Here is a 25,272-nt window from a genome sequence, read left to right on the forward strand (position 1 = left end):
ACAGAGAGCACATGGTGGCCTTCACTATCTAGGTAGCAGCAGGGTCTGGGGGTAGGAAGTGAGGTAGATGGGAGTTCAGGTGGGTCTAGGCGGAGAGAGGGAAGGGCCAGCTGTATGGCGGGAACTCCAGGGCAGGAAGGAGCTCAGGTCTGGGTGGAGCTGAGGACCAAAGGTGGGCATAATGCTTACTACCATCAATCATGAGACTTCATTATTTTCTGTACTTGCTAAGAAAGAAAAACATCTCCCAATTGTAATTATGAAATATATCTCAAATTTCAGAGTGCTGGGTTTGGCCTTGCTGGGAAAATGGAGAACAGAAAGGGAATAGGCTGGGACTGTTTATTGAGGAACAACAAGGGCACAGCCCTTCTAGTGGGCTTGGAAAGGTTGTGCAAAGGGACTGGATTTTGGGGTGGGTTTATATAGATCTTAACAGGGAAGCACAGAATAAAAAATGGCCAATGGTCTCTTGAAAGCCAAGAGCAATGTCCTTGGCCAGGCCCCAGTGGAATGCTGGGTGTGGGGGCTGTTGTCTCCTGGGGACCAAGGTCAGATTAAGCAGGAGAGCACACACCTGGTGCTTTGCTTGGCCCTGGGGAACAATGCAGGATTCAATCCTTCAGGTACCACACACACTACATAATCCACACACATCATCTTTTTATAAATTGTAGTGGAGAACGCAAAAAAATAATCATATATATATATATATATATATATATAATGACAGCACCTAACAGCCATTTTTGCTTCTGTATGAATTGCTTTGTACTAGATGATTGTATGGTTTTTGTATGATTTTAACTGTGACTGGTTTTAGTTACTTAGTAGTGGAATGTCAGCCTGGGAGCCTAGAGTTGCTTAGTAAAAGACTTCAAAGGGTTTACAGCCCTGACCAAGGGGGCAAAGTCCTCAGAATTATCCCCACAGCTGCAACGCCCCTCCCGGAGGCCGAGGCAGTAAGGCCCTAGGGAAGAAATATGTTTTAAGAAACCTAAGCAACTCCATTTTTGTTTAACACTCCATCTCAGTTCTGCGACTTGACTCGTGATCCACTTTAGCCCCAATGCTAGGAATTTATGACAGAAAGCCATGCACAATTCTTGGAGCCATAGATGGCGTTTGCTTAAGGCAGGTGTTAGCCCCCAAGTGGTGTTGCCCCCCACCCACCTAGGACTAAGAGTTTCTAACCAACCCATTCTTCAGAGCCCGGGGCCAGACATGCCATGCATTCTGTTGGTCCGGGTGTGACTCATACCTTTTTCAGTGAAGCTATGGACCAAGGACATTTTTTCTGTAAAGGTCAACCAATCATTATTTGCCCAGTTTAGCTTGCTTTAAATGTAAATGTTAACCAATAATGTAATTTCTTATGTAAAAGTTCCTTAAAGTTGTTGATTCAATACTATAAAAGCGGCCCTGATTCTATGCTCAGGGCCTCTTAGCGTCACCGGTTACCACGTGCGCGGAGGACCAAGCTCGAGCTTGCAATAAACCGGCTCTTTGTTGCTTACATTGATCGTGGTCTCTGGTGGTCTTCTGGGGGTCCCCGAATTTCGGTATAACAGTAGGGCTTGAACTGGAAGCCTGGGCACTGTCTCTGAGCCTCTTCACGCTCAAGGCTAGCATTCTAACATTTGAGCCACAGGGCCACTTCCAGTTTTTGAGTGGTTAATTGAAGGTAAGCATTTCATGGGAACTCTTTGCTGGGTCTGGGCTTCAAACTGCAATCCTCAGATCTCAGCCTCCTGAGTAACTAGGATTACAGATGTGAGCCACCAGTGCCCAGCTACACACACATCAACTTTGTTACTTTCCCTCTGTATTAGGATCCTGGAGGAGCTAGGCACATTTCCTCTAAAACTCTCCAGATCACAAAAGGATTGGCACGTGAGGGTGTCGTTTTTCTATTTGTTTTAAACTTTTGCATGTATCCACAAAATATTGTTCTCCTTACTTTGAAACGTATACCAATGCAACAATAGCTCACATTTACTGAGTGCTAGATAAGTGATTTATTTACATTTTTTCAGACATCTTAATCCCATCCAAGGGACCGATTACCCTTGCAAGGACAGCTTTATAGGTGAAAGAGGTAACACCTTTTCTTTTGACAGTCTTATTTTTTTTATTTTATTTTTTTTACAGAAGCAAAGCAAGCTAGGTGGAACAATCAGGACTTAGGACACTAGTGTCCTGGAGCGAGACTTTCCTGGAGGTAAAGAACAAGATATATCTGTAATTCTATAAATGACCTATTTTACCTCTAGGGTTTTTTAACTCTGGGCCTGGGCACGGTACCAGTGCTCTTCAGCTCAAGGCTAGAGTTCTACCACCTGAGCCACAGCGCCACTCCCGGTTTTCTGGTGGTTTACAGGTGGAGAGAGTCTCACTGACTTTCCTGCCCGGGCTGGCTTTGAACAGCGATCCTCAGATCTCAGCCTCCTGAGTAGATAGGATTAGGATTACAGGCATGTGCCCCGCCAGAGGTTGGTTTTATAGGCAGAAAGAGGCTAGAAAAAGTAAAGCCACAAGTGGTAGAGTGCTAGCTTTGAGCAAAAGAAGCGCAGGGAGAGTGCCCGGGCCCTGAGTTCAAGCTCCAGGACTGGCAAAAGAAAAAGTAGCTGGGCGCCGGTGGCTCACGCCTGTAATCCTAGCTACTCAGGAGGCTGTGGCTCAGGTGGTAGAGCACTAAGAGCGCAGTGACAGCGCTCAGGCCCAGAGTTCAAGACCCACGACCCACAAAAAAAAAAAAAAAAAAAAGTAGAGTCAGAATGGGGACAGAGGTAGAAGGAGGAAAGAGTAAGGAGGGGAGGGAAGACGAGTGGGCTGTAGAGAAGGCCAAAAATCTGGACTAGGCGGGATGCTGGGTGTGCCTAGGTGTGCGTGCAGTGACTAAGGCTCCCGCCGCCAGAGGGGCTACGGTGTACAAATCAGGGGGTTCGAAGAAAGTCCTGGCGGTGGGCGTGCCCGGGTGGGCGTGGCCAGGGGCGGGCCCTAGCTCGGCGGGGCGGGCCCTCCGGTGGGCGGGGCCTGTGGCCGAGACTGCGGGCGGCGGCGGAAGATGGCTGCGGCTGAGGCTACCGACACCCAGCTGATGCTCGGAGTCGGGCTGATCGGTGAGGACGCAGGCGCCCTGCCCGGCAGGCCCGCACCCTAGTTCCGCCCCGGCCCCCCGCGCCGCCCGCGAAGGGAGGGTGCGGCACCCTCGTGTTGGGCCTGGGCTGAGGCCTGCCCAGCCGGGGCCGGCCTCCTGGTCTCCCTGGCCGGAGGCTGGAGCCGGGCCTGCGGCAGCGGCGCCGTCCGCACGCGGGACGGGGCTCCTCGGGCTGGTCCGGGGCTGCTCCGCGGAGCCGGAGCCGGGGTACCCGAGGCTCGGAGGCTGAGTGGCGCGGGGGCCGGGGCAGCCCCGGTGGGGCGGGACTGTCCGGGCCCGCGGCCTCCGTGGAGCATGGGGACCCCGCGTGACCGCCCGCCCGCCCGCTCCATTGTGCAAGCCGGGGTGGGGACCTGGTGGCCGACGCCGCCGGCCGGGTCCTGCTCACGGGAAGCGGGGGTCACGGCAGGCGGAGGCCCGGACTCGCGCCCGCAGTGGCGGGGCCCGCACTGAGGCCCTCGCAGGGTAGCCCCCGACCCCCCACTCCAGCACCGTGCGGTCTGGAATTTCTGCCCAGTCACGTGTGGGATCCCCGTCAGTTTTGAGGAATTCGGGGGTGAGGAAGTTCCTTGGGCAGCCCCAAATGTGTGTACGGTTCCAGATAGTGGATAGTTCCAGAAATCATTTGGCCGAAGGTGACAAGGAGTACCGAGTTGCTCAAATGAATAAATGACTGTCAGTTCCCTTATTTAAAAAGTCTTAATTCTCCTGATACTTGTAACTCACCCCTAAACACTCTGTCCTCTAGTGTACAAGTGTGGCACAAGCTTGGCTTAGGCTTAGCTAAACTGGAGAAGTGTGCTTAATTTTCAGTGTCTCTAAAGAGTGAATCTAGGAATTATTTCTTTGTGTTCATTTCTAAGGTGATTTTTAAAACTGCTTCAAAACAAAGCCTATCTTAGTCTTGTTAAATGGTACTCCTGAATTAAGGTGTAGTTAGATTCTGACTTTAGTAACAGCGAACAAAAAGATGACATTATTGTTATTATTATTAGTAATAATAATACAAAGGACTTAAAATTCCTTAAGTCAGGTTATAAGTACAAAGTTTCTTGGTCAGTGTTATCCCTTCCTATATCCTTCCCCATTTTTCCTCTCCTGTCCTTACCCTGAAGTGGAAAGCTGACTTTTGATCATATATTTTGTGTGTGTATGCTGGTCCTGGGACTTAAACTCAGCACCTCGGTGCTGTCTCTGAGTTTTTTTTGTTTGTTTGTTTTTGTTTTTGTTTTGGCCAGTCTTGGGGCTTGGCACTCTTCAGCTCAAGGCAAGCACTCTACCGCTTGAACCAAGCTGCCACTTCCGGTTTTCTAGTGGTTTATTGGAGATAAGAGTCTCACAGATTTTCCTGCCCAGGCTGGCTTTCAACCGTGATCCTCAGATCTCAGCCTCCTGAGTAGCTAGGATTACAGGCGTGAGCCACCAGCGCCCTGCTTGTCTCTGAGCTTTGGGTTTTTTTGGGGGTCCGGTCGTGGGGCCTGAACTCTGGGCCTGGGTGCTGTCCCTCAGCTCTTCAGCTCAAGCTAGCGCTCTACCACTTGAGCCACAGCACCACTCCTGGCTTTTTTCTTTTTGCTTATATGGTGCTGAGGAATCAAACCCAGGATCTCAGGCATGCAAGGCAAGTGCTCTACCACTGAGCCAACTTCCCAGCCCCTTTCTCTGAGTTTTTTATTCAAGGCTACACTCTAACACTTGAGCCGCAGCTCGTGTGTGTGTGTGTGTGTGTGTGTGTGTGTGTGTGTGTGTGTGTGTGTGTGTGTGTGTGTGTGTGTGTGTGTGTGTGTGTGTGTGTGTGTGTGTGTTTAATTGGAGATTAGTGTCTCTCCTACTTTCCTGCCTGAGCTGGCTTGGAACCTCTATTCTCAAATCCTGAGTAGCTAGGATGATAAGCGTGAATCATGAATGTCCAGCAAATCAACTTCCCTTCCCTTCCATTCTCCCTCCCTCTCATCCATCTATCAATATATATATATAGAGAGAGAGAGAGCTAGATAGATGTATATATATACACAAATATACATACATTTATATAATACATATCTATACATATACATACATATATAGAGAGATGTTTAAAGATAAAGGCACACATAAGACTGAATAACATCTATAAATATTTAAAAAGTTTTTAGGGACTGCCTGGGTAGCTCTGTGGTAGAGTGTTTGCCTGGCTTGCAGGATGCCCTGGGTTCAAGTCCCCAAAGAGTCAGGTAAGAATTTCAATACAGTATTTGCACAATTGGTATGTGACATGATTTGAAAGAGATTTTCATATCCATTTATTTTATGTTCCCCCAATGCTAGGGATGGAAACCAGGGATTCCTTTATACTTGCATTCTGTCACTGAGCTACATCACTCAGCCTTCTTCTTCTTCTTTTTTTTTTTTTCTTTAACAAACTTTTTCTTTTCTTTTTCTTTTTTGCTGGTCATGAGTCCTGAACTTGGGGCCTGGGCCCTGTCCTCAGCTCTTCAGCTCAAGCCTAGCAATCTATCACTTGAGCCACAGCACCACTTCCAGCTTTGGAAAGCCTCTTGGAAAGGTTTTGTTTTTGTTTTTTGGCTCAGTGGTAGAGTGCTTGCCTTGTATGCATGAGGCCCTGGGTTCGATTCCTCAGCACCACATAAGCAGAAAAAGCTGGAAGTGGTGCTGTGGCTCAAGTGGTAGAGCGCTAGCCTTGAACTGAAGAGCTGAGGTCAGTGCTCAGGCCTAGAGTTCAGGCCCCACAACTGGCAAAAAAAAACAAAAAAATGTTTCAAATTAATAAGCATTTATGTGACAGAGAGGAGGAATTCTATCATATCTAAGGTTAGAGTATATATTCTCTTATTTTATTAATTATTTTATTTATTTTTGTTCGGTTGTGGGGCCTGAACTCTTGCCCTGGCACTGACCCTCAGCTCTTCAGCTCAAGGCTAGCACTCTACCACCTGAACCACAGGGCCACTTCAGGCTTTTTCTGCTTATGTGGTGTTGAGGAATTGAACCCAGGGCCTCATGCATGCAAATTAGGCACTCTACCCCTGAGCCACCTTCCCAGTCCCTATTCTCTTATTTTTTGTGGGTACTAGGATTGTGAACTTAGTCTTACAGTTTCAGCTTGCTTGGTCATGACTGGTATTCTGCCACTTGAGCCATATCTCCAGTGCATCTTTTTGCTGGTTTATTGGAAATGGAATCTGGAAGTCTTTTTTTCTTGGGGTGGCTTCAAACTGTGATCTTCCAGGTCTTTGCCTTCTAGTATCTGGTAATCCAGTGTGAGCCACCAGTGCCCAGCTACGACTAGACTTTCTTCTTTTTCTTCTTCTTCTTCTTTTTTTTTTTTTTTTTGTCAGTCATGAGGCCTGAACTCTGGGACTGGGCACTGTTCCTCAGCTCTTCAGCTCAAGGCAAGCGCTCTGCCACTTGAGCCACAACACCACTTCCAGTTTTTTCTGCTTATGTGGTGCTGAGGAATCGAACCCAGGGCCTCATGCATGCAAGGCAAGCACTCTACCACTGAGCTACCTTACCAGCCTCTAGATTTTCATTTATGGTTTGTTGTAAAAGCTTTTTACTGAAGTGGACAAAAATTCAAAGTGATGACTTCATAGGATTTAGAGTCTCAACTGCCCTTTATAAAATAAGTTATTAAAACTGATTCCACTAAGTGCTTCTCAGTAACCAATCAATTTACTTCCTTGCTGCTGTTTGACATTCTCACAGTGACCATCTTTCCACCATAGAAAAGGACACAAATGGAGAAGTTCTGTGGGTATGGTGCTATCCTTCCACGACAGCTGTGTTAAGGAATCTGCTGCTCAGAAAATGCTGCCTTACAGATGAAAGCAAACTTCTTCATCCCTTTGTCTTTGGTCAGTACAGAAGAACATGGTTTTATATCACAACAACTGAAGTTCCAGATTTTTCTGTCTTGCAAAAGGTATTTAAAGTGAGATAAGATTATTCCCATAACCCTTAGCTGCAAATCTTATGAAGTGTTAGTGTCTGTGAGAAAGTTCTTTTTTTGCATTCATTCCTTCTATTAATATGTATTGTGGTTGGTAGAGTGGTGAGTAATACAGAAAAATGTACTCCTTTTCATCAAGGTCAAAGTGTGATGAAGTAGAAATGTAAATGTAGCTTAAAGCCATACCTGATTAAAAGTGACAAGTATTTTCATAATGACAAACTATTGTAACTGGGTGATGGACTCACATCTGTAATCATAAGTACTCAAGAGGTTGAGATCTGAGGATCAAGGTTTGAAAGCAGCCAAGGTAGACAAAAACACAAAACTTCTTTCTAATTAGCCAGCAAAAAGCCAGGAGTAGATCTATGGCTCAACTGGTAGAGAATCAGCCTTGAGCAAAAAAGCTGATCAAGAGCTGAAAGCCCTGAGTTCAAGCCCTAGTATTGGCCCAAGACAAAGAAAGCAAAAACTTTTGTAGAAGATATAATAATAATAAGTCTTGGGACTTGAACTCTGGGCCTGGACACTGTCCCTGAGCTCTTCAGCCTGAGGCTAGTACTCTACCACTTTGAGCCACAGCACCACTTCCATTTTCTGGTGGTTAATTGGAAATAAGTCTCACCGACTTTCTTGCCCAGGCTGGCAAGATCCTCAGATCTCAGCCTCCTCAGTAGCTAGGATTACAGGTATGAGCCACTGGCACCTGGCTTGATATAATTATTCTTGGTAGAGTTAAGAATTTGTGTGGTGTGTGTGTGTATGTGTGTGTGTGGCCTAGACACTGTCCCTGAGCTTTTTTGGTCAAAGCTAGAGCTCTACCATTTCAGTCAATTTCCACTTCCAGTTTTTAACATGTTAATTGGACATAAGAGTCTCCTGGACTTTTTTTGCCCTGCTGGTGTTGTCTTTAAAAACATGATCCTCAGATCTCTGCCTCCTGAGTAGCTAGGTTTACAGGTAAGAACCACCAGCATCCAGCTAAGAAAAAGTTTTTTTATTTACTTATGTACTGTAAGGATAAGAATTATAGAAGTTGGCCGGGCCCCAGTGGCTCACACCTGTAATCCTAGCTACTCAGGAGGCTGAGATCTGAGGGTCTTGGTTCAAAGCCAGCCCAGGCAGGAAACTCTGAGAGACTATCTCTAATAAACCACCAGAAAACCGGAAGTGACGCTGTAGCTCAAGTGGTAGAGCGCTAGCCTTGAGCTGAAGAGCTGAGGGACAGCATTCAGGCCCAGAGTTCAAGCCCCACGACCAATAACAACAAAAAAGGAATTATAGAAGTATGGGAGGCACTAGTAGCTCTTGCCTGTAATCCTAGCTACTAAGGAAGTTGAGATCTGAGGATCAAAGTTTATTCAAAAGCCAGCTGGGGAAGACAAATCCTTGAGTCTCTTATTTCTAATTAACCAGCAGAAAGCAGAGGTGAGGTAGATTGCCGACTTTAAGCAGAAAAAAAGTAAGGAACAGCATGAGGCCCTGAGCGAAAGCCCTAGTAATAGTAAAGGAGGAAGGAGAAGAAGGGGAGTTACACACATACATACATATATATATACATACATAATAGAAGAAGCATGTGAAACTTTTAAATTTTGGTCTTTGCTTTTTTAATGCTGGTTATCTTGTACAAGAAGTTTGTTAGAATAATAAAATTACTATTCTATCACAGTATCTTAAATTCTATTAAAGTACCTTTAAAAAGTATACCTTTTTTTGTTTCTTTTGGACAGGTGACTCATTTTTCTATTGTTCTGACCGCCAAAGATTTTAACCCAGAGAAATATGCTGCCTTCACTAGGATATTGTGTAGGTCTGTATAAAACCGTGTTAAATGCTAATATACCAAAATGGAAGTCTCACTCACTAGTAGCACAACAGATTTCTTCACAGAGGAAGCATATTTTAGCCCTCTGTCTCTTGGCTTTATAGTTTTATCGTAGCAGCTATATAGGGCTATTTTGTAAAGAGACCTTTCTCTTCTACTTTGTTGACTTCTCTTCTGATTTGGGAAAGTGGGCTGGGGAAAGAGAAAAAGCAGTTTGCCAGCTGTTATACTTCCTGGGTGTCTTGGGTCACTTGCCACTTTTGGTCTGTTACTTGTTACCTCCTGTCTAGGAATTTCCCTAGTAAAATGAGAAAGTTAAGTGCCTTAGGAACTTGCCAGCTGCTTCATATGTATCAGGATCTGTGTGTGACATTTTGAGGAAACTTAATAGAGATTTAACCATGATTCAAGTAGACTCAGTTTCAGCTCAACTATAAAAAAATATTTATTTAGCTGGATATTGGTGGCTCATGCCTGTAATCCTAGCTACTCAGGAGGCTGATATCTAAGGATCATGGTTCAAAGTTAGCTGGGGCAGGAAAATCCATGAAATTCTTATCTCCAATTAACCAGAAAACCAGAGTGATGCTGTGGCTTAAAGTGAAAGAAAAAAAGCCTTGAGTGAAAATGCTCAGACACAGTGCTCAGGCCCTGAGTTCAAGCCACATGACCCCCCTCCCATATATTTTTATACATACATACATATATATATATATATATATATATATATATGTATGTATGTATGTATTTGAAATACACCAATTCAGTTAGACATGGTGGCTCATGTTTGTAATCATAGTTACTTGGTAGGCAGAGATTAAAGTCATTACTCCATCTTCACCAGTGTTGGATATAGTGGTGCACACATGTCTAATTCTAATGACATGGGGTAGCACAAATAGGGGGGGATCACAGTCCAGGCCAGCTTAAGCACAAGAAATAACTAATAGAGCCAGGTGCTGGTGGCTCATGCCTATAATCCTAACCACTCTAGAAGCTGAGATCTGAGGACCATAGTTCAAAGCCAGCTGGAACAGGAAAGACCATGAGATTCCTCTCTCTAGGTAACCACCAAACATCCAGAAGTGGAGCTGTGGTTCAAGTGGTAGAGTAGTAGTTTTGAGTAAAAAAGCTCAGGGAAAGCACCCAGGCCTTGAGTTCAAGCCCTGGTGCTGGTACAAAAATAAAAGAAAGAACACTAAAGGTCTTTCAGAATGGTTCAGTAGTCTGCCTTTAACTAAACTGCAAGTGCAAGAGGTCCTAAGTTAACATTAAAATTTTTTTTTGTCAGTTGTGGGGCTTGAACTCTGGGCCTGGGCACTGTCCCTGAGCTCTTCAGATCAAGGTAAGTGCTCCACCACTTGAGCCACTGCGCCACTTCTAGTTTTCTGAGTGGTTTATTGGAGATAAGAGTCTCACAGACTTTCCTGCCGGGGCTGGCTTTGAACCTCCATCCTTAGATCTCAGCCTCCTGAGTAGCTAGGATTATAGGCGTGAGCCACTGGTGCCCAGCCTAGGGTTTTAGTTTTAATGTTTTAATATTAGCAGTAGGTAAAATTGTAATTTTAGATGCTATGTATACTCTGACATATTGGATCCAATAATTTTTTGGGAAAGTGAAGGGAATTGTTCATGTTTTTCACACTATAGGCTCAGGAAATGGATGCCTTTTGTCTTTTTGTATGTGTGGACTGGTACTGAGGCTTGAACTTGGGGACTCCCACTCTACCTTAGCTTTCGCACTCAAGGTTGGTGCTCTACCACTTGAGCCACACCTCTACTTCTAGATTTTTTTTGTTGGTTAATTAGAGATAAAAGTCCTATGAAATTTTCTGCATGGACTGGCTTTGAATTGTGATCCTCAGATCTCATCTTTCTGAGTAAGGATTACAGGTGAACCACCAGCATCCCTATTTTTTGCCTTTTCCACACATGCATACTCCTCCTTCTTCTCATTACCTAAAAGTTAAGTTGTATTATGAGTAAAATTTTACTGGTTTTGCAGCTAGCCACAATACAAAAACTTTCTTGCTATCTGAAGACAAATTGCAGGTATATGGCTCACTGTAGAATGTAAGCAACTATTTGCTGATGTGGCATTGACATAAAGGGAGGTTGTTATTGCTTGAAGAGACTCTTCCTTTTTTTTTTTTTTTTTTTTTGGTTGTGGGGTTTGAGCTGGGCCTAGGTGCTGTCCCTGAGTTCTTTAGCTCAAGGTGAGTGCTCTACCACTTGAGCAACAGTACCACTTCCAGTTTTCTGGTGGTTAATTGGACATGAGTCTTATGGGCTTTCCTGGCCTGGCTGGCTTTGAACTGTGATCCTCAGTTCTCAGACTCCTGGGTAGCTAGGATTACAGGCATGAGCCACCAGCGCCTGACTTGAAGAGAGTCTTTATAGAAGCCACAAACTAAAACCTCAGCAGAGGTGTTTTTGAACAAATACTGGACTCTACTGTATTTGATTGAGTCAGGATTAGGTTACTCAGTGGAATTCCCTGGAAGTATTGCTGGGCCCAGAAGGAAGAGTTGCTTCAGACCCTACTTTCTGCCCAGGGGGAAGGCCATAGATTTTCTAGCTGCTGCAGACATAGTATTATGGATTCCTCTGTCACAGAGAAGAAAGGAGGACTCTGCTAATATCAGCCTCCTCATGCCCTTTCTGCCTTCAACCTTCATGTACATACCCACATGCCCATGCACACCTATATACACAAGCCTGTGCACACTCAGAGAAATCATTTTTTCATCGTAGGATAACATGGTAGTTCACCTTTACGGCATGCGGCATTTATCACTGGAAACTTGAAAGAACTTGGATTTCTTAATTATCTAAATATAGCTACCTCTGGGAGCTCTGATAATAAGTATGTATTCTACAGCTAATTACTGCTTTTGCTGGGAACAATGCATAAAACTTCCTGCCAAAGGAAATTGCAGCAGTAAAACAGAGTTGTATGACTAAGTACACTAGTTGAGAACATGTGACATTAAAAACATAATGCAATATTCCTGGGAATAATGGGCCTCAGAAAGCCCATCGTTAATTCTGTTTCCATAGGGAAGTTCTATAGTCTTCTCCATATGTATGGAGAGAGCTGCCTTCAGAGATTGTGGTAGATCTATCCAGTGTTTTCTAACCTCATGAGAGAAGAAATACACTTGGGAAGGCTTAGACGTGCAGAAGTGTATGCGCAAACTGGCTTTAGACTGTGTAGCAAGTACCGGTGCCTAACCTCAGTGCATTTCGTCATGTGATTCACACCAGGTGAAAGCATGGCCACTTCTTGCCCTTTCTTACAGAATGTATGTGAAACATGGGAGCCCAGTTAAAATGATGGAGAGTTACATTGCAGTTCTCACCAAGGGGATATGCCAGAGTGAAGAAAATGGGTCATTCCTTAGTAAGGACTTTGATGTTCGAAAGGCATATCTGGCAGGTTCCATCAAAGGTAAGGAAAAAGGCAAAGGAAGACAGAAGAAACAAAACCCAGGCCAATAACAAAGGTCTCATTTTCATCTCTATAATGTGTTTTCTACATAGGGGGGCACTTTAACTTTATATATCCCTATTAGAAAGCATTCTTTGTGGCATCACTTTCCGTATTATTCTCTTGTTTGTTATAGAAATGTTCTTTCATCAGTAAGCTGGATTTCATGGCTTGAGTGCTCCCCTGACTTTCTTTTTTTTTTTGTCGTGGGGCTTGAACTGGGCTTGGGCGCTGTCCTTCAGCTCAAGGCTCAAGGCTAGTGCTCTACCACTTGAACCACAGCACCACTTCCTCCCCTGACTTTCATAGTTGTTCTTTCCTTACATCTTAGCAGTTAGCTCTTCTATCAAGAGCCCTCAAGCTGCTGGCCCAGAGTCCCTAATCCAGCTCCTATCTGGAAAATCCAGATGGCAGAGGTTAGAGTAAGGAGAAGGGGAATTCTGCAGGTGAGGCTATCCTCCATTCCTCCGTGTCAGAGCCTGACTGCTTTTTTTTTTGTGCCAGTCCTGGGGCTTGAACTCAGGGTCCTTTTTTGCTCAAGGCTAGTGTTCTACTACTTGTGCCACTTCCAGATTTTTGGTGGTTAACTGGATGTAACAGTCTCATAGACTTTCCTGCTGTGCAGATTGGCTTTGAACCATGATTCTCAGCTCTCAGCCTCCTTAGTAGTTAGGATTACAGGCATGAACCACTGATCCCCCCAGGGCTATACCCTACCTGCTGTCCTTTGTGGTTTCTGAGAATGTTGAGGTCTTTAGTGTTCTTTCATATTAGCTGGTAAGGACCTACGTAATGTCATGGGAGTGGGTTAGTGAACTTGCGAATAAGGAAAAAGAAAGATATTGGTTCTTCACATCAGATATTTTACTTCCTTGTTAGTCTGGCTTCTCTGTATATCCATCATAGAGTCCCTTGTGGGCCAGTTATCATCAGCTAAGACTCATCTTGGTGTACAGACATGGATAATATACCCATCCACCAAATGAGATGCTTCTGTGCTTAACATCTGCCTAGGTCTATCTTCTACATTAAAAATAAATTTTGTATTTGTATGATGAGAATTCTTTTTGGTTAAAAGTTTTATGCCAGGGGCTGGGAAGTGGTAGAGTGGGAAGCTCAGTGGTAGAGTGCTTGCTTTGCATGCATGAGGCCCTGTGTTCAGTTCCTCAGCACCACATGAGCAGAAAAAGCTGGAAGTGGCACTGTGGCTCAAGTGGTAGAGTACTAGCCTTGAGCTGAAGAGCTGAGGGACAGCGCCCAGGCCCAGAGTTCAGGCCCCACAACTGGCCAAAAAAAAAAAAAAAAAGTTCTATGCCATTACATAACATTTAATGCAGTAACATGATAATTTCTGTTTCTTTTTAGACATAGTATCTCAATTTGGAATGGAAACTGTTATATTACACACTGCACTGATGCTAAAAAAACGAATTGTTGTCTATCACCCCAAAATAGAAGCTGTCCAGGAGTTTACCAGGTATCATCATTAATTATTTAAACAGCATGAATTTTCTTGGCAGATTGAGATACTAGATGCCACTGTGTGCTGTGTTTTGTTGCATATTTGGTATAAATAGTATTGGCCTGGCCGCATGACTCATACCTGAAATCCTAGCTACTTACATGATTGAAATCTGAAGATCATAGTTTGAAGCCACCTTGGGTGGAAAAGCTTGAGAGATTCTTCCTGTAATCAACCAGCAAAATGCTATATTGGAAGCATGGCTGAAGTGGTAGAGCTACGGTTGTGAGCAGAAAAAACAAAATGAGTGAGAGCACAAGGTCCTGAGTTCAGGCACTAGTACAAGTACAAGTACACGTACACAACACACCAGATTCTTCTTCAGCATTAGAAATAGGATTTTTTTTTCTTTTTCTTTTGTGGGTCATGGGTCTTGAACTCTGGGCCTGAGCGTGTCCCTCAGTTCTTCAGCTCAAGGCTAGTGCTCTACCATTTGAGCCACAGCGCCACTTCCCATTTTCTGGTGGTTTATTGAAGGTAAGAGACTCACAGACATTTCCTGCCTGGGCTGGCTTTGAACTGCAATTCTCAGATCTCAGCCTTTTGAGTAGCTAGGATTATAGGCGTGAGCCACAGGCTCCCGGCAGAAATAGGAATATTTTAAAATAGGGAGTTAACAAACTTTTCTTTCAGCAGAGTAAATATATGAGGCTTTTGAGCTTTATGGTTTTTGTCCCAACCTCTGAGTTGTATGTAAATGAGTGAGCATAGCTGTGTCAAACTTTATGTACAAAGACAGGCAGCTGGCCCATAGTTCATAGTTTATTGATCTCTGGTGGTGGTTTTTTGTTTCTTGTTTTTGTCTTGTGCCCATCCTAGGGCTTTAATTCAGGGCCTGCACACTGTCCTTGAGCTTTTTTTGCTTAAGGCTATTACTCTACCACTTGAGCCACAGATACACTTCTGGTTTTTTGGTTGTTAATTGGAGATAAGAGTTGCACAGACTTTCCTGCTTAGGCTGGCTCAAACAATAGTCCTCAGATCTTAATCTTCTGAATAGCTAAGATTACAGGCACAAGCCACAAGCACCTGGCCTTGATCTCTGTTTTAAGTGTGTCATTCTTTCTTTCTCATCGTTATGGTGAGTTTCTAAAAGTTTTTGTTTACCAAATCCAACTTATCCTTCAATTCTCTTTGAAAAATAAGATGAGTTAGCATTTGTGCTGAGTTTATTGCATGATGAGCATTATCTAAGTAAGACCTACCTTAAATTATTGAGCTTCATCAAGGAAGCGTCATTACTCTGTTTTATGAATGAGAAAATTGAGGCTGGCAGAGGCTAAGTGGTAAGCTAATGAAAAGGAGGAGGACTTTATAGACAGAAAGGCCTAGGTATAAATTTGGAGAGGGCAGTTTGTTAGCTCTGTGACCACATAAAACATACTGAGTGTCCCTAACCCTAATGTCTTTATTCATAAAATGAAGATTATAATACTTCTTAAGTTTGATTTGAGGACTGGAAATACGTAATGTGCTTATGCATGTGCCTTGCCCTTAATATTTGCAATGGTTAGGATTATGATTATCTTACCTGAAGTGAGAGCACCAGAACTTTCACCCTCCCTATCTGGCCTCAAAACTGTATATTGTTACAGCATGATCTATTGCTTCTGAAACTGGGTGTCCCCAGCTGCTGAGCTGTCACAACACACCAGGGGTTTCCAAAGCTACAGATACATTCTGTATATCTTCCTACAGTACCTGTTTTGTCTTTAGGATTTTTATGGAAACCCGTGTTGTCTGAAAACAAACATGACATGATTTGCAGGTATGGCCAGAATGTTAAGTCTAAATGGGAGACTTCTATAGAATTTCTTGATCACAGGGACCACTTTGGTTATTAGTCCCCAACTCCCTCCGCATGGCCAGTTTAGACAGTCGCATGTTTAAAGAAAGACTTTAGAATCATCATACTGTATCTTGAGCTTTTTGGAGCTGATTTTACCCAAAAAGTATAGTTTAAAACGTGACATTGTTAGCCACATGCCAGTGCTCACACCTGCAATCCTAGCTACTCAGGGGGCTGAGATCTGAGGCTCAAGATTTGAAGCCAGCCAAAGCAGGAAAGTCCTGAGATTCTTATCTCCAGTTAATCACCAAAAAGCCAGAAGTAGAGTTTTGGCTCTAGTGGTAGCGTGCTAGTCTTGAGCAAAAAAGCTCAGGGACAGTGTGTAGGCCCTTAGTTCAGGCCCCAGTACACACACACACACACACACACACGCACGCACGCACGCACGCACGCACGCACGCACACACACACACACACACACACACACACACACACTTTAATATGAAGCCTACGGGTATAGGACTCTACTCCTTTGTTTCCTCTCAGGATAAGGAAGTGAACATCCAAGGTGTGGGCCAGCAACCATGTGATAGAATTCTTGCCTTGATTCCCCAGGACTTTGCCTGCCTTGGTGTGGCATCGACAAGACTGGACTATCCTGCATTCCTACGTGCACCTCAGTGCCGATGAGCTGGAAGCCCTGCAGATGTGCCCAGGTAGGCAACAGCATATGGGGAGGAGAAGTTCTGCTTTAGGTGTGTTTGGGTTTTGTTTAGGTGTTATGTTATACGCATTCCCTCAAAGGAAGTGCTGATGATTACTGTTTCTTTGGAAAATTCAATGAATTTTGTTTCCTATTTATATTTTCTGGTACCAGGGATTGAACTCAGGGCCTCACACTTGCTGGGCCTGCTTTTTAACACCTGGCTCTCTCTCCCTTGAGATATGCCTCCAACTTAGCAAGATAGTTTGTTAGGCAAGTGCTTTAGCACTTGAGCCGCATACCCATCTTTCCTCAGACATTCTTTGTTGTTGTTGTATTAGTTGTTGTTGCCAGTCCTAGGGCTTGAACTCTGGGCCTGGGCACTGTCCCTGAGCTTCTTTTGCTGAAGGCTAGCACTTGAGCCACAGCGCCACTTCCAGCTTTTTCTGTTTATGTAATACTGAGGAATCCACCCAGGGCTTCATACGTGCTAGGCAAGTACTCTACCACTGAGCCACATTCCCAGCCTGTCTTCAGGCATTCTTTTTTTTTTTTTTGGGGGGTCCGGTCATGGGGCCTGAACTCTGGGCCTGGGCGCTGTCCCTCAGCTCTTCAGCTCAAGGCTAGCGCTCTACCACTTGAGCCACAGCGCCACTTCTGGCTTTTTGTCTTTTTGCTTAAGTGGTGCTGAGGAATCGAACCCAGGGCCTCAGGCATGCAAGGCAAGCGCTCTACCACTGAGCCACCTTCCCAGCCCCCCTTCAGGCATTCTTGATCCAAATAACAAAGACCAAAAAGCAAATGCTTCCCTCCAACTTTGCTCTTTGACACTGAAGTCAAACTTTGGAACATTTTGAGTTGTGTGAATTTCTTCCAGCAGTTGACATTAATGTAATTTTAATCAATGCTATAGGGTACAGCAAATGTTTCTGCATATATAAAACCATGAGTAAAAGTAGATGATGACCTGTGAGACTCAGTTCTCTCTTGATATATTCAAATAATGATTTCTTCCTGCTCCAATAATTTGATCATCTTGGTAATACAGGTTACATTGCCGGCTTTGTAGACTTGGAGGTGAGCAATAGACCAGATCTTTATGATGTGTTTGTGAATCTGGCTGATAGTGAGATCAGCATCGCTCCACTTGCAAAAGGTTAGTTCTCTGTTTTTTTGTTTTTTGTTTTTAATTTTTTTATTGTAAAGATACTATACAGAGGGTTACAGTTACATGAGTGGGGTAATGAGTACACTTCCTCTTGAACATTGTTACCCCCTCCATTGTTTTCCCCCTACCATCCCCTCCCTCCCTCCCTCCCTTCCCCAAGGTTCTTTTTTTTTTTTTGATTGTGATTAAGTGATTACTTAATTTCCGGAAATTCACAGTATTGTGGAATAATGATGCTCATTTAAAGTCACAAGTTCATTCTAACTTTCCTGGAGCAAATTGTCTATCACAGTCTGTAATATATAACGGTGCTCATATGTTATATACCATATATGTGATCAGCAGCATGGGGATATTTGGTAGTGGTTCAACCAGATGAGTGGGAGTTCTTTGTTTCTTAAGTCCTGTTAGTTTTGTCATATCACCTAACATTTTGGATTTATCATCCACTTATCAGGGAGACCATGTACTGTTTGTCTCTTCGTTCTTGGCTTACCTCGCTCAACATGATTCCTTCTAGCTCCATCCATTTCCCTGCAAATGCCATTATTTTGTCATTTCTAATGGCTGCATAATATTCCATTGTGTATAGATACCACAATTTTTGGATCCATTCATCTGTGGTGGGGCATCTAGGTTGTTTCCATATCCTAGCTATTGTGAACAGTGCTGCAATAAACATGGAGGTGCACGTGTCCTTGTATATTGGTTCCTGTTGTTCAGGGTAGATGCCTAGAAGTGGTATGACTGGGTCGTAAGGGAGGTCAATCTTTAGCTTTCTAAGGACCCTCCAGACTGCTTTCCAAAGTGGTTGTATGAGTGTACATTCCCACCAGCAGTGTAATAGCGTTCCTCGTTCTCCACATCCCCTCCAGCATTTGTCGTTGGCTGATTTGTGGATGTGGGACATTCTGACTGGGGTAAGGTGGTATCTCAGGGTTGTCTTTATTTGCATTTCCTTCACCACCAGGGATGATGAACATTTCCTCATGTGTTTCTTTGCCATTTTTATTTCTTCATTTGAGAAGTCCCTCTTTAGTTCCCTTGCCCATTTAGTAATTGGTTTGTTAGGTTTGGGAGGGATTAGTTTCTTGAGTTCCCTGTATATACAGGATGTTAACCCCTTGTCTGATATATTGCTGGTAAATATTTTTTCCCAATTAGTTGGTTGTCTTTCTAGCTTGGTTGTGATAGCTTTATCTGTGCAGAAGCTTTTTAGTTCTCTGTTTTATTCTATTTTTCTCTGTGCTGTTATTGGCATGTATTGAGATACAAGCCAAGCAGTAGCAGTTTTTGGTTGTTGTTGTTGGTTGCGGGGCTTGAACTCAGGGCCTGGGTGTTGACTCAAAAGCTAATGCTCTACCACTTTTAGCCATAGTGCTACTTCTGGTGGCTTACTCCTGTAATCCTAGCTAGTCAGGAGGCTGAGATCTGAGAATTGTGGTTCAAAACCAGCCTGGGCAGGAAAGTCCATGATTCTTTTTTTGTTGTTGTTGATTGTGGGGCCTGAACTCTGGGCTGGGGCGCTGCTGTCCCTCAGCTCTGCAGCTCAAGGCTAGTGCTCTACCACTTGAGCCACAGCACCACTTCCAGCTTTTTTTTTTCTGCTTATGTGGTACTGAGGAATCGAACCTAGGGCCTCATGCATGTAAGGCAAGCGCTCTACCACTGAGCCACCTTCCCAGCCCAGTCCATGAGATTCTTATGTCTATTTAACCACCAGAAAATTGGAAGTGGTGCTGTGGCTTAGTGTGGTAGAGCACTAGCCTTAAGCAAAAAAGGTCAGGGACAGTGCCCAGGCCCTGAATTTTAGGCCCATAACTGACAACAACAACAAAAAAAAGGTGGGGAGGGTCTCACAGACTTTCCTGTGCTGGCTGGCTCTGAACTGCAGTCCTTAGGTCTCAGCCTTTCCTGTGCTGGCTGGCTCTGAACTGCAATCCTTAGATCTCAGCGTCCTGACAGCTAGCAACCACCAGTGCCTGGCTTGTTTTTTAGGATGATTTTTGGAAACCAGTGTTTCAGAGCCGACTTAACCTGGTCTGTGGAAGCTGGAGAGATTTTCAGTGTCCATGTCATTTGTTCCTTCAGACCTAGACATGTTAGCAGTCAGGATTAGTGGTAGTAGCTTTTTGTGGTCATTACCTTTTTCTTAAAAGTAGGAAAAGTGGAATGTTAGCATGTTCAGAATCTCTTTCAGATTCTGTCTCTGTGAGGTTTTATCTAGCAACTTCAAATTAAGAAAGCCAGAATTGGGCTGGGTGCCCGTGGCTCATCTTAAGAGACTGAGATCTGAGGATCACCCTTTGAAGCCAAGCCAATCAAGAAAGTCTGTGAGACTATTATCCAATTAACGATGAAAAGAAAAGCCAGCAGTGGTGCTGTGGCTTGCCTTGAGCTGAAGAGCTGAGGAACAGCGCCCAGGCCCAGAGTTCAGGCCCCACAACTGGAGGAGGGTTGGAGCGAAGTGTTTACCATCACACGTAGCTCAGATACTGCTCTTTGTAAAACCAAAGAGACAGAAAACTAGCTACTTAAGGTTTCTTAAAGATGGGGCCATAGTCTGGGAAGGTGGCTCAGTGGCAGAGTGCTTGCCTTACATGCATGAGGCCCTGGGTTCAATTCCTCAGCACCACATAAGCAGAATAAGCCAGAAGTGGCGCTGTGGCTCAAGTGGTAGAGTGCTAGCCTTGAGCTAAAGAGCTGAGGGACAGCGCCCAGGCCTAGAATTCAGGCCCCACAACTGACAAAAAAAAAAAAAAAAAGTTAAGGTCAGAAAGGGCATCTCTTCTGAGTCTATAAAGCAAGCATATTCCTATTAGATTGTCCCTGGAGGTGACAAGAACTTTCTGTCAGTCTTGTTGCAGACAGCAGCCAGGCTGTGGCTGATGTGAGTTAAGTTTCCTCCACTGGTGGCAAAGGGCCTCAGCCCATGCAATTCTCAGCCGCTTCCACCACACTGACAGGAAGCATGTCCTTTGCAACGTTCTCCACAAAGATACGGTGACATTCATTCATCACTGTAAGCAACTGGCTCGTCTTCAAGTTGCAGCTTATTTGTAGTCAGTTTTTTTTTTTTTTTTTTGCCAGTTGTTGGGGCTTGAACTCTGGGCTCTGGGCACTGTCCCTCAGATCTTCAGCTCAAGGCTAGCGCTCTACTACTTGAGCCACTGTGCCACTTCCGGTGGTTTTCTGAGTGGTTTATTGGAGATAAGAGTGTCACCGGACTTTCCTGCCCAGTCTGGCTTTGAACCATAATCCTCAGATCTCAATCTCCTGAGTAGCTAGGATTACAGGCATGAGCTACTGGCACCCAGCTGTTTTGTTTTGAACTGTTTTGTCTAGAAAAATAGTCCTTCTTATCATGTGGGTGTGAAGAGGAGTTCACTTTGGTGTTGGTGTGTTTTTCTTTGGCCTGTGAAGAATATAAATCATGCTCATGCCTTACCTCTATCATGTCATTCCATTTGTGTTTCATAATCAATGGAGTCATAAGAATTCCAATGGAATCAGCTGCCTTTTGAAATTTCTCTGTAGATATGGTCTTCCAAGTTTCCAATTAGGATGGCATGGTTATTTTATTTATTTTATTGTCAGTTGTGGGGCTTGAACAGCTTGGGCGCTGTCCCTCAGCACTTCAGCTCAAGGCTATCACTCTACCACTTGATCCACACTGCCACTTCTGGCTTTTTTCTTTTTGCTTATGTGGTGCTGAGGAATCGAACCCAGGGCCTCAGGCATGCAAGGCAAGTGTCTCACAGGCTTTCCTGCTCCGGCTGGCTTTAAACTGTGATTCTCAGATTTCAGCCTTCTGAGTAGCTAGGATTACAGGCATGAGCCACCAGCACCTGGCACATGGTTTTGTTTTTTTTGTTGGTCATGGGGCCTGAACTCAGGGCCTGTGTACTGTCCCTCAGCTCTTCAGTTTAAGGCTAACACTCTACCATTAGAGCCACAGCGCCACTTCCAGCTTTTTCTGCTTATGTGGTGCTGAGGAATTGAACCCAGGGCCTCATCCATGTAAGGAAAGCACACTACCACTGATCCACCTTCCCAGCCCCTCATGGGTATTTCTCTTTTTTTTTTGCAGGGGGGCGGGTTGGATCGTGGGGCCTGAACTCTGGGCCTGGGCACTGTCCCTCAGCTCTTCAGCTCAAGGCTAGCGCTCTACCACTTGAGCCACAGTGCCACTTCCAGCTTTTTTTCTTTTTGCTTATGTGGTGCTGAGGAATCGAACCCAGGGCCTCAGGCATGCAAAGCAAGTGCTCTACCACTGAGCCACCTTCCCAGCCCCCCTCATGGGTATTTCTAATTATATAAAGTCGTAAATATTCACTCAGCACACTTTTCTTACTCTCACAGAGGCCATGACGATGGGCAAACTGCACAAAGAAATTGGCCAGCTCATTGTTCAGTCTGCAGAAGACCCAGAAAAGTCAGATGGCCAGGTTATCCAGGTAACTCCTCCATCTGATCTGTTACCCAAGTAGGCCTGCTACCTACCCATGGCCAGGAAGAATGGCTAGCACTTCCTCCAAGGATCTGGACACTGAGACCGTCTTTGCTCCCATATAAGTCAGAATCACTAACCCTTTGCCCACCCTCTGCCAGCATTAGAGCAAAACCACTCAGGTTTACAATGTTGGTCATATACAGAGGTTTGAGTTTAGGATTTAGGTTTGATTCTGCATCGTGGACTAGAAATGATAACATACATGACTGTGTAATGTCTGAGAGCTTAGGAAGGAAATTGAACGAATTAAGCAGGTTGTCTGTTTGAAAATTATTTTAGCGAGTAAATGTCAGCAAATCAGGCCAAAAACATGGCTTTGCTAAGAGTGCCAGTGAGCCATCAGCTGCTTTAGGAGCTGCCCTGGGTGGCGGGCACCGTAGCGGCTCTTATGAAGAGTTGCATGCCAACAATAAATATCAGCATTCTCCTCCTTGGTATATACCCAAAGAACTAAAGGCAGACTCAGATGATTGTACACCCATAGTCACAGCAGCATTGATCAGAGTTGGCAAAAGGAGGAAGTCACCTAAGTGTCCAACAGATGAATGGATCAGCAAGATGTGGTATGCGCACACAACAGAATATCAATCACCCTAAGAAAGATAAAGTTGAAGTCAGGCGCTGGTGGCTCACACTTGTAATCCTAGCTACTCAGGAGGCTGAGATCTAAGGATCACAGTTCAAAGCCAGTCTGGGCAGAAAAGTCCATGAGACTTTTATCTCCAATTAACCACCAGAAAACTGTAAGTGGTGTTGTGGCTCAAAGGTAGAGCACTAACTTTGTGCAAAAGAGCTCAGGGACAGTGCCTAGGCCCTGAATTCAAGCCCCCTGACCCACACACACACACACACAAATGTAGTTGATTTATGCTACAAAATAAATGGGCATTCACAATCACATTGTGAAATGACAAATCTATTATGACTTGTTAGCATCTTTAAAAAAAATAAACACATGGTCTTTGTGACATACCCCCCCCCAAAAAATAAATGGGCATTATGCTAACAATACAATAATGAATAACATTATAATAATATTCAGGATGTATTTTGTGAATGCACTTAGATACCCACAATGGGCAGGTTTAAGAGGAAGAAGTACAGGGAGGGGCACTAGGATTCTGAGGGTTGGGGATGGGCAGGTACTGATACAGTGTAGTCTCTCTTAGGAATGGTGAAAAGATTCTGGAAATCTAGTTGTTCATGGTTGTTTACACCATGATTACACTAATGCCACTTTAAAATTACAAGGCTTTAAAAAATGCCTGTGATGCTGGGCGCTGGTGGCTCACGCCTGTAATCCTAGCTACTTAGGAGGCTGAGATCTGAGGATTGCGGTTCAAAGCCAGCCCTGGCAGGAGAGACCGTGAGACTCCTATCTCCAGTAACCACCAGAAAAACCGGAAGTTGCGCTGGAGCTCAAGTGGTAGAGAGCTCGCCTTGAGCTGAAGAGCTGAGGGACAGCGCCCAGGCCCAGAGTTCAGGCCCCACAGCCAACCAAAAAAAAAAAAAAAAATGCCTGTGATGTTGATTTTTCTAAGTCGTTTTGTTTTCAGAACTAGTAAACAGCCGAATTCTAGAGAAAAACTCACTATTTTTAGGTACTAACATACCTCTTTGTATTCTGCTCTATTGAAGGATATTGCCCTAAAAACAAAAGAAATCTTCACCAACCTCGCTCCATTTTCGGAAGTCTCCAACGATGGAGGAAAGAGAGTCCTCAATTTTGAGGCACTAAAGCAGAAACGATTTCCACCAGCAACAGAAAACTATCTATACCATCTAGCAGCAGCTGAGCAAATGCTGAAAATCTGACTGTGAGCCAGACTGGTTGTCTGATGTAAAGCTTTCCTTTCATTCTGATTTTCCATTAACGATGTAAATTACTGAAGATTACAGAGGAAATGTTCTATTTTTAGCAATTTATTTGAAAGTATTGAGATCTAACCCCAAAAGCCCTGAAAAAACACTTGTGATTTCCTCCCTGACTGCTGTCCATGTGGGAGTGTTGTTTCTACTACATCTGGTATGAGCCAGTGTCGTCTTGGAGTGAGGGAAGAGCAGATCCTGCATAGGCAAAAGCCTCAGTACACATTCCCTTTTGCCTCCTCATGTAGTCATAAACTAACATTAATTTTTCAGAAAGCTGCCTGAAGTTTTGCTTTGTATTCTTCCAGGAAGAACTATAATGCCTCATGAGGAACTCTTTCTGAGCCAAACTGCTAAGTTTTCTGCAGAACTGTCTAGATCATCCAAGAGGCTCTGCAGTTGCACTTTCTTGTAAAAGATTTTTTTTCTTGGCCTTTGAACGTTTTGCCTATATTATGAGGGTTTTGCATAGATTTTATACTTCAGTAGACTTTAATAATCCATATTTATATCGTACTGATGTAAGCATTTGGCAGATTTAAGTCAGCACTCTAAATTTAATCCTGCTGTGGCAACATTTAGGAAAGAAATCAGTCCTTGTCTGGTAGCATACATAGAAGGCCCTTTCAGTATGAATCTCTGGGCCTGAAACAAAGCCTTCATGTGATTGGTAAGGTAGTGAGTCAGTTTTTTGCAGGGCCCATGACCAGAGAATGTGAACATCTTCAAAGGCTTCAGTAAAAGTAGTCTGTACCTTTTTCATAGTTGAAGACCTTACATTTGCCAAATAAGCAGAGGTCTAAATTATATACTCATTTCATTATGTCTACTCATATTGATTAGGAAAGGTTACACTCAGTACTGTTGTCCTTTGGCATCTTACTTGGAAACATGTTTGCAAAAAAATTGTAGTAGATTTTTTTTTCTTGTTCTTAGACACTCCTTAAGTAAAAATTAAAAAACAAAAACAAAAAACCCTCAGGTTTTCCCCTCCTTCCTTGGGTGGGGACAGTGAGGACCTGGAATGAGATGATGTTTACTGAGACCAACAAGTGAGAATTAAATTTGCACTTTGGGACAAACAATACTAATGTCTTTTTCTCCTTCATTTTTTCTCATAATTACTCTTAGCTACTGATCAGAGTTGTTAGAAATCACAAACTTATAGTACATAAATCAAAGTGTTTTCATAGTCAAGAAAGTTTTGGATAGTGAGAGATCATGTCCACTCTGATTACCTACTCCAAACATAGAAATGAAAAAAAGAAAACCCTTTTC

General features: G+C 44.0%; 1 protein-coding gene across 4 annotated transcripts; it reads left to right on the top strand.

The window, feature by feature from the left end:
• Window positions 1-3,042: 3,042 nt before the first annotated feature.
• Window positions 3,043-25,079, top strand: Dennd10 (DENN domain containing 10). 4 transcript variants are annotated; one of them, XM_069988127.1, is made up of 9 exons: window positions 3,043-3,122; window positions 6,889-7,085; window positions 8,846-8,925; window positions 12,243-12,391; window positions 13,796-13,907; window positions 16,357-16,457; window positions 17,493-17,600; window positions 21,975-22,069; window positions 23,764-25,079. In XM_069988127.1, the coding sequence occupies exons 1-9, from the start codon at window positions 3,068-3,070 to the stop codon at window positions 23,938-23,940; spliced, it is 1,074 nt and encodes a 357-aa protein (XP_069844228.1). In that variant the 5' UTR covers window positions 3,043-3,067; the 3' UTR covers window positions 23,941-25,079. The 4 variants fall into 4 exon arrangements, with proteins under 4 accessions (XP_069844228.1, XP_069844229.1, XP_069844230.1 ...); XM_069988128.1 differs by having other exon boundaries at window positions 3,048-3,122; window positions 6,869-7,017; XM_069988129.1 differs by lacking the exon at window positions 8,846-8,925 and having other exon boundaries at window positions 3,048-3,122; window positions 6,869-7,085.
• The last annotated feature ends 193 nt before the right edge of the window (window positions 25,080-25,272 follow it).

Source organism: Dipodomys merriami, unplaced genomic scaffold (genome assembly GCF_024711535.1).
Source record: "Dipodomys merriami isolate MVZ:Mamm:240054 unplaced genomic scaffold, mDipMer1.0.p SCAF_35, whole genome shotgun sequence".
In the NCBI taxonomy this organism is placed as follows: Eukaryota; Metazoa; Chordata; class Mammalia; order Rodentia; family Heteromyidae; genus Dipodomys; species Dipodomys merriami.

What these genes read in the sequence shown, in the direction of transcription:
- Dennd10 (XM_069988127.1), top strand. Translation starts at nt 3,068, where the DNA reads ATGGCTGCGGCTGAGGCTACCGACACCCAGCTGATGCTCGGAGTCGGG. An exon ending in TCTGGCAGGTTCCATCAAAG is followed by an intron (nt 12,392 to 13,795) that starts GTAAGGAAAAAG and finishes GTTTCTTTTTAG; the next exon opens with ACATAGTATCTCAATTTGGA. An exon ending in GCTGTCCAGGAGTTTACCAG is followed by an intron (nt 13,908 to 16,356) that starts GTATCATCATTA and finishes TTGATTCCCCAG; the next exon opens with GACTTTGCCTGCCTTGGTGT.